Source organism: Rhinichthys klamathensis, unplaced genomic scaffold, assembly GCF_029890125.1.
Source record: "Rhinichthys klamathensis goyatoka isolate OS25496 unplaced genomic scaffold, OSU_Roscu_1.1 h1tg000369l_1, whole genome shotgun sequence".
Lineage (NCBI taxonomy): Eukaryota > Metazoa > Chordata > Actinopteri > Cypriniformes > Leuciscidae > Rhinichthys > Rhinichthys klamathensis.
Window position 1 is genome coordinate 341,582 of NW_026606877.1, and position 13,177 is coordinate 354,758.

The following is a 13,177-nucleotide window of genomic DNA, read 5'->3' on the forward strand; positions in this document are numbered from 1 at the left end:
TTCTGGGCAGCTGTAATTTTAGTACTTCCCCATTGTGAGGGCGATAGCTGGGCCACAAGCGCACAGGGAAGATACTTGTGTGGCTTTTGCAAGGGAAACAGCGTGAGTCAGAAGATGGACACTGTTTTGGCCTATAGCGCACTGGTTTTGAATCTGAGATGCCGTTTTCAGTGACTTACAGAACAAGCAACGGCAACAAAAAAAAAAGCCTGAGATAAATGAGTTTCGTGCTACTTTTTGGCCACCTGAATCCCAGCTGTGCCGCTTCTGATCCATAAATCAAGTCGCCGTGGCTCATTCATCACCAGTGTCTAGCACACGTCCTTAGTTGAACTCATCGTCTCCGTCTGTCTGCTGTCGACGGGTCACTTTAACTCTTGCTTGGTATTGCTAATCACCAATGGCCAGGCCTGTTTCCAGAATCAAATCACTGAGGGTGCTCTAGTACAGTGCAGATGTAGGCTGAGCAACGACTCCTCCATAGCAGTGTACAGTGAGACATTTAAGGTTATTTACAAGTCATCACTTTTACCAATAGTTGGAATAGAATTTATTTAAAAAATTTGCTACGAATATGTTTCTATTAATCTATTAGTCTGCCTTTATACTGCTGCATTACTATTTTAACATGCCATATTTCTATCCTGTACAGAGTGAATCCGAAACTTTGCAGCATGCAATTGGCCGTCGGTCCTTTTAGCAGCATGACAATAGTTTTATTCAATGGATTATATAGGCTGTAGCCTCGAAAGCGAGCCAAGATCGCTCCCTTTACAATCACTAAAACGCTGTCGCTTTGTCAGTTCATTGCGATCTCACAAAAGTCCATTAAAATCAATGAAGCTGGCAGCAATGCAGAATAAATCTCTTACTTGTTACGAAGCATAGGAGACGTTCAGATCCAAGTGCAGCTTGTCCTTTATTTAACAGAGTAGTCACCAGGCAAGGGTCAAACACCAGCAAACACAGCAGAGAAGATCAGGCAAAATCGTGGTCAGTAAACAGGCAGGATATCAGGGCAGGCAGCAAACAGGAAGGATACAGGAACCAGGCAGAAGATCAGGAACAGACAAGGTCAAAACAGGCAGGAATATACATGGGAAAACGCTTGGAAATGTTCGCAGCAGCAAAACAAGACTTCGCGGTGAGTGAATGAATGAGCATGGTATATATGGACTGAGACTAACAGGATGATGACACACAGGTGAATGCAATCAGAGAATGAGGTACAGGTGATTGTGATCAGTGATGAGTCCGGGCAGTGAGTTATGGGAAATGTAGTCTGTGAGTGAACGTGAGAGTCTGATGTGGAGTCCCCTCTGGTGGCTCTCAAGGGCACTCCAGCTGGTAACCGTTACATAGCCCCCCCTTTAAGGAGCGGATTCCAGACGCTCCTCAAATTGTCCAGGAGGGAGGTGGAGCGGAGGCGGACCTGGGGGCGGGATGGAGGGCCAGGCCCATGGAGCGGAAGAGGACCTGGAGACTGCGGCAAGACTGGAGACCAGGGCGGAGCAGGCAGTGCAGGCGACCAGGGCGGAGCAGGCTGTGCAGGCGACCAGGGCGGAGCAGGCTGTGCAGGCGACCAGGGCGGAGCAGGCTGTGCAGGCGACCAGGGCGGAGCAGGCTGTGCAGGCGACCAGGGCGGAGCAGGCTGTGCAGGCGACCAGGGCGGAGCAGGCTGTGCAGGCGACCAGGGCGGAGCAGGCTGTGCAGGCGACCAGGGCAGAGCAGGCTGTGCAGGCGACCAGGGCGGAGCAGACAGTCCATCGGGCGGCCAGGGCGGAGCAGACAGTCCATCGGGCGGCCCAGGCGGTGAAGACCCTTCGGGCGGCCACAGCGGTGAAGACCCTTCGGGCGGTGAAGACCCTTTGGGCGGCCACGGCGGTGAAGACCCCTCGGGCGGCCACGGCGGTGAAGACCCCTCGGGCGGCCACGGCGGTGAAGACCCCTCGGGCGACCACGGCGGTGAAGACCCCTCGGGCGGCCACGGCGGTGAAGACCCCTCGGGCGGCCACGGCAGTGAAGACCCCTCGGGCGGCCACGGCGCAGGAACAGGCACCGGCTGAGGAACAGACACCGGCTCAGGAACTGGAACAGACTCTGGCTCTGGCTCAGGAACAGGAACAGACTCTGTGACGACGGCCATCTTGTCCGTAGACACTGGCTCGGAGGCGGCCATCTTGTCCGTAGACACTGGCTCGGAGGCGGCCATCTTGTCCGTAGACACTGGCTCGGAGGCGGCCATCTTGTCCGTAGACACTGGCGTGGAGTCGGCCATCTTGTCCGAAGACACAGGCGTGGAGTCGGCCATCTTGTCTGAAGACACAGGATCAGGATCAGGCTCAGGATCAGGATCAAGATTGGCAGAAGTGATGTGAAGCTCAGTCGCTGGATCGGCAGAAGTGACGTGAAGCTTAGTCTCTGGATCGGCAGAAGTGACGTGAAGCTCAGTCTCTGGATCGGCAGAAGTGACGTGAAGCTCAGTCTCTGGATCGGCAGAAGTGACGTGAAGCTCAGTCTCTGGATCGGCAGAAGTGACGTGAAGCTCAGTCTCTGGATCGGCAGAAGTGACGTGAAGCTCAGTCTCTGGATCGGCAGAAGTGACGTGAAGCTCAGTCTCTGGATCGGCAGAAGTGACGTGAAGCTCAGTCTCTGGATCGGCAGAAGTGACGTGAAGCTCAGTCTCTGGATCGGCAGAAGTGACGTGAAGCTCAGTCTCTGGATCGGCAGAAATGACGTGAAGCTCAGTCTCTGGATCGGCAGAAGTGACGTGAAGCTCAGTCTCTGGATCGGCAGAAGTGACGTGAAGCTCAGTCTCTTGCTCGGCGGTCTCTGGCGGGACGGTCTCTGCGGGATGAGACTCTGGCTGGACGGTCTCGGCAGGACGAGACCCTGAAACAATGGCCCTCTTGGCACCACGTGCAGACATCAGCGGGGAATCTGCCACGCTGGAAACCAGTCCTGGGCGGCCATAGACCGATCTGGTGGCAGGCTTTATGGTTGGTGTGACGTGGAGAAACTCAGGCTCGTCGTGGCTGACGTGAAACTCAGGCTGAGGGGATACTGTGGGTTCACGGAGTTCCTCATCTACCACACCCACCGTATACACTGAACCGCTTAACAGAAGGGCCAGTTCAATATAGCTCTCTAATGTCCCGTGAGGGTCATGCAAGGGCATGAATGAACTGAGCGGTTCAGATAGTCCTCCTCGGAAAAAGATCATCTGGCACTCTGTGTTCATTGAGGTGAGATGTGCCAGTTCAATAAACTCCGCGACATAGTCTTCAATGGACCGATTCTCCTGACGGAGACGCATGATTTGGACGTCTGGACTCATAGTTGGCATCGCTGCTGGATCTCGGTGTGGCGAAGTCTTCTGTTACGAAGCATAGGAGACGTTCAGATCCAAGTGCAGCTTGTCCTTTATTTAACAGAGTAGTCACCAGGCAAGGGTCAAACACCAGCAAACACAGCAGAGAAGATCAGGCAAAATCGTGGTCAGTAAACAGGCAGGATATCAGGGCAGGCAGCAAACAGGAAGGATACAGGAACCAGGCAGAAGATCAGGAACAGACAAGGTCAAAACAGGCAGGAATATACATGGGAAAACGCTTGGAAATGTTCGCAGCAGCAAAACAAGACTTCGCGGTGAGTGAATGAATGAGCATGGTATATATGGACTGAGACTAACAGGATGATGACACACAGGTGAATGCAATCAGAGAATGAGGTACAGGTGATTGTGATCAGTGATGAGTCCGGGCAGTGAGTTATGGGAAATGTAGTCTGTGAGTGAACGTGAGAGTCTGATGTGGAGTCCCCTCTGGTGGCTCTCAAGGGCACTCCAGCTGGTAACCGTTACATTACTTATATCGTGTCTACACTTTGTTAATGAGAGGTTTCACAAGCATTCATAACTCAGCACTGAATATAAAAAGGGCGTTTTGAGCCATTGCATTCAAGAGATCAATAACTATATCTCTGATTGGCTACATTGCTCACCACTGCAAAAACACATTGTAAATAGATACATTTGACGTTCTTCAGAGCGCAAACACATATATGCACTGGAGCATTTGCCAAATCTGTTTCACCAATATATTATTACAGTATCATATGAGGGTGCTCTTGCTTGCGTTTGAGGGTGCTTAGCAATGTGCCTGCCAATGGCAGCGCTCTTGTTGTTAAATAGATCTCGGTCCGTGTGATGTGAGCAGTCCACGTGTTTATGATTGGCTCAGGGTGTACTGTACTGTACAGGCCCCTTAACCTGCACATATCATGAAATCACATGTTTCTATGGTTACCAGAGCAGAACAGAGGCCAGTCTCTATTAATGGTTCTATCGATCAGTCCTTTTGTGCTGTAATAATTACAGAAAGTGTTTGGATTTTCTCACGGTGTATTGGTCAAATAGCTTGAACCTAAAAAGTTTCAAATGCAGTTGCACAGATATTCAGTAAACATTATATATGGTTAGTTTATTTCGTTAAAAGACTTTAAAGGAATATTTTGGCTTCAAAACCAGAAACAAGTTAAGCACAATCAACAGCATATGTGACATGATACCAGCACACATGCTGGAAGTGAATGGGGCCACTTATAATGGACGTGAATGGGGCCAAAAAAATATATATATATATTTAAGGGGGTAACATTTTAAAAGATTTAAAAACGGAAACGTGCAGATTATAAGTTTATAAAAGCAGGTACATTAATTCATCTGTTAAATCTTAAATCATTATTTTTACAGTAGTTTATGGCATTGCGTCAAAGTTATAACTTTACACGGAAACTTTAAATACAAATGTTATTTTTTAGAAAACAATTCTTAGTAAAATTGTGCTATACTATAGAAACAGTGAATATTTGTATGTGCATGAATTGCCCCGGTTCACGTCTATTGTAAGTGTTGCATTGTAACCTAGATTACTGTTTTTTTAGAGAGAGAGCGAGAGAGAGAGAATTTTTTGTGGCAATCAGCATTATGCCACGAGTGCTGTCGATTGAGCTCAACTTGTACTGAGCCCGCCGTTATATTCCTTTATAAGTGTGGAAATGTATTTTAAGGGGATCAAATGCAGTTTTATTTCCTCATCTCCACTGCAAACAATGAAGTGTGGCTGTTTAAGTGTTTAGAGAAGAGCTCCAGCCAGCTGTTTTTCGAGCCCTGTACTTCACTATGTATGAGGAGACAGGAAATGCATCAGTGCACATGGCACTGTACGTACATCCACCCGCTCACACTTGTACTAACACAATCTCTCACAATCACAGTTGCTCTTCCTGGTTCCCGACTCATGTCCTCCTTCTTTTCCTTGAATCGTGCAAATTGCGCTTTCAAGACTCCTCATTTGAAAACAACAAAAACCATCGCCTTCAAATTAAAGAAAGATCACCAGGGCGAAATTGCTGAGGACGACATCTGCGTCTAGTTTTCTTTTTGAGTGTATGATTGGGAAATTCATTTATGTCTACCGTATAATTCCTAACCCTCTTTTAAGTGGCAAAAGCCATGCAGCACTTCACATTTTCCCCCTCGAAAGCAAAAAAAAAGAGGGATTTGGATTGAAACAAAGACTTCTTTCCTCAATCCCTCCTATTTTTTTTTCCAGTTATAATGTACCCCTCTGGTTCTTTGGAGATGATGAAGTTGGGTTAGCAATTGTGGATGAGGAATAAAGATTGCTTGTCTGATCCACTTCTGGTAGTCATAAGAGAAAGCCACATGTGCACACATGTATTTATCATTGATTGCCAAATGACGACCTTCACTGTCAGTAGTTAAGGGCCATGCATTTTATGTCATTCATAGAGACTGCTGCCTTGGGAAATGAGATGTGATAGTGGCAACCTTCCCATTGTGCTCCAGATGGGACTTGGAGTGATCCTTTACAGTTGAAATAAAGGGTCTTGAAACGACTGGAATATTCAAAATCCATTTATGAATTTAATTCATATAAAGTGTTGGAACAAAACCAGTGGTGTTCTGCTCAAAAAGAACAATAATACAGAACTAAAATGTTTTACCTAATGAAGTTTTTACTGTTTTGCTCTCATTTGACATCAGCTCTTAAAGCACCATGAGTTACCAATGCCACCTGTCTCTATTCATCAAACACCTGGCTCCTTACCGCAAAACCACGAGAGGAACAAAATGAGCCTCCTCTCTCTCTTTATCTTTATCTACCCACACTCCACATTTTCATCTCTCAACTTTTTTAAAGAGACATGATGCTGCAACAGTTTGCTCTGAAACAGAAACATTTAAGCAGTCTGTCATGAATACGCCATAGCTGAAGACCAAAGACCTCACTTAAAAGAGACGAGGAGAGGATCAGTGACTCGCATCATAGTTTTCACCATAATGCATGTCATAAAGAAAATATTAGCATGAATTAAACTTTAGGCCCGGCCTTTTTTAAATTAATAATAATAAAAAAAACGATTAATCCTACCAAAGTGTTGTTGTTTTTTTCTATTTTTTCAGTAAATGTTTTCCTAAATACCAGATACTGTTGACAAAAAAAGTAGGTGACAGAACTGTGAAGCCTTATGAAACCTTATCTTTTTCTCCGGCTTTGGTTTGGTTTGGTTTAGTTTAGTTTAGTTTAGTTTAGTTTAGTTTAGTTTAGTTTAGTTTAGTTTAGTTTAGTTTAGTTTAGTTTAGTTTTTAGTTTAGTTTAGTTTAGTTTAGTTTAGTTTAGTTTAGTTTAGTTTAGTTTAGTTTAGTTTAGTTTAGTTTAGTTTTTACTTTAGTTTAGTTTAGTTTAGTTTAGTTTAGTTTTTACTTTAGTTACGTTTAGTTTAGTTTAGTTTTTACTTTATATAAATAGGCCTACATTTAAAAAAAACATGTTTAACTCTGCAGCTTAATTTTAAGCTTATTATATTTTACAATTTTATTTTATATTTATAATTTATTTTTGTATTATATTTTACATCTATATAAAGTATTGCATTTTTAAGGGGTTTAAGGGATAATGAGTGATAATGTAACATCATCATTTTGACGAAGAAAATAAATACAATTTTATTTAATCTCTGCTTATTTTCAAAGTTAAAATGTTACTGTTTTAAAACAAATATTTTCAGAACATGTTTTATCTTATGAATCAGTGACAAAATTAAGTAGCTTATCCGTGACAATCGGTTGAACTGTGAGCTTGGATCTTTTTCCTCATGCAGCGGCCGAGAAAAAATAATATGTTTAATCATAATAATTTCATGAGTGAAAATCATCTGAGCGTGACGGGGTGATTTGGGGTAGCTGAATTAGTCTGGCTTGGTTTGATGGAGGGTGAATGAGAGGGTGTGTTGACCAAGTGCTTGGTACAAATGAATGGGTGGTGGAGGAGGTGAAAGTTGTGTGAAATGGTGTGGAAACATTGAATTGAAAGAGCACATTCTTGGTGAAAGATGCTTGCAATACTCCAGAACGGATAAAACAGTGTTTAATGGCTGCATGTGGTGAAGGCTCACTAGAACCGTGTGGAGAGCTGCAGACAGGCTTGAATGGAAGCTTCACAGTAGATGACGGTGGAAATGATGCATTCTGGTGCAGGCGAGAGAGTGAAATGAAGCTTGCTTAAATTGGGTGCCATGGTGAAAGTTTGATGTACTCAATTTGGCTCTGTTGTGTCTAACGCCTTTCCCCCCTCCCTTAACGCCTTTTCCCCCTCCCTTTCTGTCTCTCATTAGGAAATGGCTATGGAAACCACCGTAACTCTCCAGGACTTCTGGTGTCCTCCGGAGGAATGAACAAGAGCATGCAGGCCAAGTCCCCTCCACCGGTGAACCTGGGGATGAACAGCCGTAAGCCTGACCTACGAGTGCTCATCCCACCCGGGGCAAAGAACAACATGCCCTCCATCGTAAGTGTGTTGTGTTGAATTTTACTAACAGCCACGATAGTACCACATCCATAAAACCACACGCCTCGGTTCCTTCGTAACCCTCCGTGGTTCTCCTCTCCTTTCTTCTCATTTCCTCTCCAGTAGTTTCACTATCTAATAAGCACAGGTTAGAGTCCTATTAGAAACATCATACTTAGTCTCCTCAGCAGCTTTGGTGTTGTTTGGTGAAGTACGGGTCTGTAGCTTCACGTAGTGTCGTAGGCGGCTATGAGCTGCACTCACTGTCAGTCAATGACACTAATTCTGGATTTATCACCCTCCCTTTACTGCCATCAGTCTGAGGATGTTGACCTTCTATTGGTAAGTGACACTGTCACTCAAACCAGTGACATGCGTAGGCTAGTAGATCTGAAGGCCATTTGTCATCCTCATACACATCAAATGATCAGACCAGTGTGTGGTCAGATGTTGTTTAGCTTATTGTTCTAATGCCAATAGGGCGATGCACAAGTGCTTAAACGCAATTTCGTATTAGTGAACTAGGAACATCTACACAAGCAAGCTCCAGAGTGACATCTAGTGGTTATAAGAGTCGTCTCGTTCTCAGGTCTTATTGACCCCTCCATGTCCATCTCTGCTTATCGCTGCTTTTCTTTTCTTAATCTCTGTCGCATAATTCAGTCATCAAGCCAGGAAAAAAAAAACCACCTCCAACCCCTCTTTTACTGGTTCTGTTGCCTTGGAGACCTTGAGTTTCTATAGCGACCAAGTGCCCTATGAGGGATTGTAAATCATAGGTTGAGAAGGTTCAGTGGTGCTTCATGTCAAATGGCCATTTTTTTCCTTCATTATTTTGGCTCCCTCGTTTGTTTGATGAAGATACAGATTATGTTCAAGCCTCTTGACGTGACAAGTCATCTGTATGTGTTCTTCTGCTCTCTTCCTCTTCTTATAGAACCAGAGAATAAACAACTCTCAGTCTGCACAGTCACTGGCGACCCCAGTGGTTTCTGTAGCGACACCCACTCTACCGGGGCAGGGAATGGGCGGTTACCCATCAGCCATTTCCACCTCATATGGTACTGGTAGGTACCTCAACTACACTAAATCTCACAACATGTTATACACACATTAACATCTTAATCAGAATGTTTCAAATGTTTTACTATAGAGGAATATTTTTTTTTTTTTTATAGTTATACCATTAAATTTAGTCATTTTAATGTTTAATGTTTATTAATAAATAAATTAACAAATTTAATATAATATAATACAATTAGTGCATCAATTTAAAATACTGTTCAGTAATCTATTACTACTGTAATTACTGTAAATGAGCATAATCAGATGTAAAAATTAACCTACGTATTTTCAAATAGATTTTCATATTGCTTTTTTATTATTATTATTTAGCTCTTTTTATATGAATTAAACCCAGAAAAAAATTAATTCAGAATCTCATCCTTTTTTTTTTTCTTCTTTTTTTTTTGTCTAGTCTGTGTGTAGCTCTGTCTCTCCAGCAGGCGGAGCTATTGTTATCTAGAAAAGCTGCATCAATTGTTTAGGATGCAAATATTAACCCTGATCATGTGTTTTTCTTCTAGAATATTCTCTGAGCAGTGCAGATCTGTCCTCTATATCTGGCTTCAACAGTGCCAACACTCTGCATCTGGGCTCAATGAGCGGATGGCAGCAACATCAGATTCAGAACATGCAGCACTCTGCTCTCAGTCAGCTGGGGTGAGTCACACACACACACTTAATTACCAATACACACATCATTCCTTATGCACTTAAAGGTACACTATGTAACTTTTAGCCCTCTAGTGGTTAAAAAACAAAACTACATGCATTTTGCAGAAGAACATTGTTTTGGTTGTGCTTCGGCTTTGCGAATATGAATATTGTTATCCTACTGGTCATAAAATATTCACTACTAGGATTAGGAGATATAACCAGTTTAGATGGAAAGGATCTCAAGCTGACTAGCTGAAGACGTTACTATAGCTTTACCCATTAACAGACACAGTACTTCCTTGAAAATAAACTCCAGCACGCAGCACTTCAACAACCATAATGAAGTGGCCCTTCACAATAGATAGTGCTTTACAATAAGCTCTGTTGGATAGCTACATATGGTGATGTATCTGTTCAATAAAAGTAAACAGTAAAAACACCATCTCCACATCGCTTTTACAACATTTCAAATCCCTCAGTTGTTTAAAACAGGTGATTCCCTGGAGGTTGGAGATTTAGCTGCTCCATCTCAACCTTTATCGCTCATTGTGACATCTCCCACACCATACTCACGTCAAAGTAGTCGGAGCAACTTTTCTCAATTTACAGATTTGACAAGACACGCACAAGTGAGTGACGTCTGCCCAATTTAGTGCGAAAAACATCTGGACAAGTCTAAAATATAAACACTTATAATAGGCTTAGCATAGTGAATCAGGTTAAGACAAACATACGTTTTAGAAGAAGGTATTGATGAGGTATTTTGTTAATTTTGAACAATAGTGTACCTTTAACATGTACAATTTTCTCGCACTTTCTCTTACTGTTCTTTGTCAATATAGGAAATAAACATCGTTTCCTTTCTGCAATAACCATGTTTGAGTACTTTTAGACAAATGTCACTGATTTGATTGTATCTCTGCCACCTGTGTACAGGAGTGCACGAGCACTCGTTCGTAACCCCCTTCATTTCCTTTCCTTCCTACAGAAATTGCTCTAGCTCTCACTTATGTCAGGGTTCAAATCTCTCCCTGCCCTCTACTCAAAGCCTGCACATCAAGTCCGAACCTGTTTCTCCTCCTAGAGATCGATCCAGCAGCACCACACCAGGAGGCTACGGCCAGCTACCGTCTCACCAGCAGCACCAGGGCCCGCTCACACAGGGGCGCCAGGACTCGGGACGCTCCCCGGCCGACAGCCTCAGTAGCTGCGGCAGCTCGCACGAGGGCAGCGACCGCGACGATCACCGTCCCGACTTCCATTCGCCCTTAGGATTGGGCCGGCCCGGCCTGGACGAGCAAGACAGCCCATCCATCAAGCGCGTCCGCCTCTCGGAGGGGTGGGCCACATGATAAGCGGTGCCCCCTTTGGACAGCCCAATCCTCGATCTTGACCTCCCCGCGCGATGCCACGTGGTTCCACGGCGCCTCACTCGTTCTCGCTTTCTCTCTGCCGTTTATGACAAGTCACAATCATTGCGCTCCCCTTATTCTCTGATTTGCTGTGGAGAGGGGAGGAAGTGCTCTCGTAATGACCTGTAACATTTGTTTTTAACTATTATTATTTCATCAGAGTGTGTCTGATATACGTATTGTTGTGATTGACGGGTTTTCAGGGAGGGAAACAGGAAGGAGGACTAGTACAAACCGGGTTGGGGAGGGTTTAGTGGGCGGGCTACTATGCATTACTTGTGCAGTGTGTGGAATACAATGTAAAGAATTACCACATATGCATATATATTTACACGTTGTGTAGGTGTACATGTATGCAGAGTAAGAAACCAACAAAAAGTGTCAGGTACTCTTGGATCTTTTTTTCTTTCTTTTTTTTTTTTTTTGTAAAGTCCTTGCCTCAGTGATGTTCAGCCACAAGAGGAGCACAGCAGAGAGGTGACAGCTTAGCACTTGAGTTGATGTACCAGTACAATATGTACAGATTCCTTTTTTTTTTTTTGTGCCACTCTATTCAGAGGGCCCCTTCGCTAAATGTATGTTATGGGTGACAATGTCATGTTGCAGGTTCAACGTATTGTACATAGAGACAAGGCTGGGACACGGGGGAAGGGTCAAGGTTGGTCAATATTGCTGATTTCACACAAACAAAACTGTTATGCAAGAATTTCGAAGGATTGTACTGATATATGTGCAGGTTCCTTGGTTAAGTTATGGGGGAGTGGGTATTTCAGGAAACAAAAACTCTCCTGCTGAAGGAAAGGAAATAGCAGGACAGAGTGGCATCGCCGAGATGAAGGACTTTCAATTAAGAGCCATGTTACTTCAGTCTGATGACATTTAAACCTAGGACTTGCAGTTGTTGTTCAGTATTAAAAGAGGAAAAAGAGAAAAAAAATGTATGATACACTTGCTTCTATTTTCATATCAAAAAGGAATACAATGCAAAGCATTTTTGTGGCTTTTTGTAGTTTATAAGAGCCAGAATGTGTTTTGATAGCTTTGCTTATACGAGAAATGATAGTAAAAGAACGAGAAACCTTGGGCTTTTCAACCATAAGCCATGAAATCTGAGATAGTGAATCCTTGCTTTGCTCAATGTTTTTTTTTTCTCTTTCTCTCTCTCTCTCTGTCTCTCTCTCTTTGTAGAAGTTTTGTTTTTAAACGTGTATTTCTAAGTATATTGAATAATAATATTAAGAATCTTTTTAAAGAATCTGTGAAATTAACATGCTTGTGTATAGCTTTCTAATATATGAATATATATGATAAAAAATTATGGTCATAACTTTTTTCCCCATTACAGGGAATATGTGCAGTTGCACACCTTTTTGTTTTGTTTTCTCCTCCTTTTTTTTCCCTTCACCGGACTGAGTCTTTCAGGGGCAAATACATTCAGAATGACATTTTAAAATTGAAGTCACACTCTTAAACATGAATCCCCCACCCCCACCCCCCCCAGTGTCACATTAATCGACATTGCACTGACGATTTTATAATATAAGACAGCACAGTCATAGATACCTCATGACTGCTTGTGTAATCTTGTATCATCATTTAGTGGATTGTGACTAGTTTTGTTCAATTGTTATACATATCTATCATTGTGCATTCTGTGATTTTGACAGGACATATGTTAGTCTGTTTTTTCTACCAAAGACAAAAAAAGTAATGTTATGTTTGCCGATCCATTATCCTTTCTGGGTTTGAGACCATTGTGTTTCTTCACAAGTTGTTCATGCTAGTGGCTGGTACCTCTGACTCACCCTCCCAGTGCCTCAGATTACCTTTCAATGAGTTGGTCTTGTCGAGAATTTGGAACTTTCTCCTCCAACTAACGAGTGTACAGTATTGTGAAACAATGCCATTGTTTGTTATATAGATTTCAACTGTCAATATATGACTCTCCGGTTATTTTTATTGTTATTTTTTCCTGTTTTTTATTTTTGGTTGAGCTTTTCTGTCTCTCTCTCTCTCTCTCTCTCTCTCTCTCTCTCTCTCTCTCTCTCTCTCTCTCTCTCTCTCTCTCTCTCTCTCTCTCTCTCTCTCTCTCTCTCTCTCTCTCTCTCTCTCGTGTTGTTTCCATTAAGTATATAAATTACAAAATAAAAAAATGAAAAAAATAAAATGCTG

At 43.2% G+C, this 13,177-nt stretch overlaps 1 protein-coding gene across 6 annotated transcripts in view; it reads left to right on the forward strand.

The window, feature by feature from the left end:
- Positions 1-11,788, forward strand: part of mef2cb (myocyte enhancer factor 2cb) — a 78,275-nt gene extending 66,487 nt beyond the window's left edge. For 4 of the 6 annotated variants that reach the window (XM_056233348.1, XM_056233342.1, XM_056233345.1 and 1 more), the window contains 4 exons: positions 7,702-7,874; positions 8,812-8,941; positions 9,461-9,596; positions 10,582-11,788. In XM_056233348.1, coding sequence (XP_056089323.1) covers positions 7,702-7,874; positions 8,812-8,941; positions 9,461-9,596; positions 10,582-10,945 — 803 coding nt within the window. In that variant the 3' untranslated portion in view covers positions 10,946-11,788. The remainder of the gene's footprint in view (positions 1-7,701; positions 7,875-8,811; positions 8,942-9,460; positions 9,597-10,581) is intronic. The other 2 variants (XM_056233347.1, XM_056233346.1) reach the window with 1 other exon arrangement.
- Positions 11,789-13,177: the final 1,389 nt, after the last annotated feature.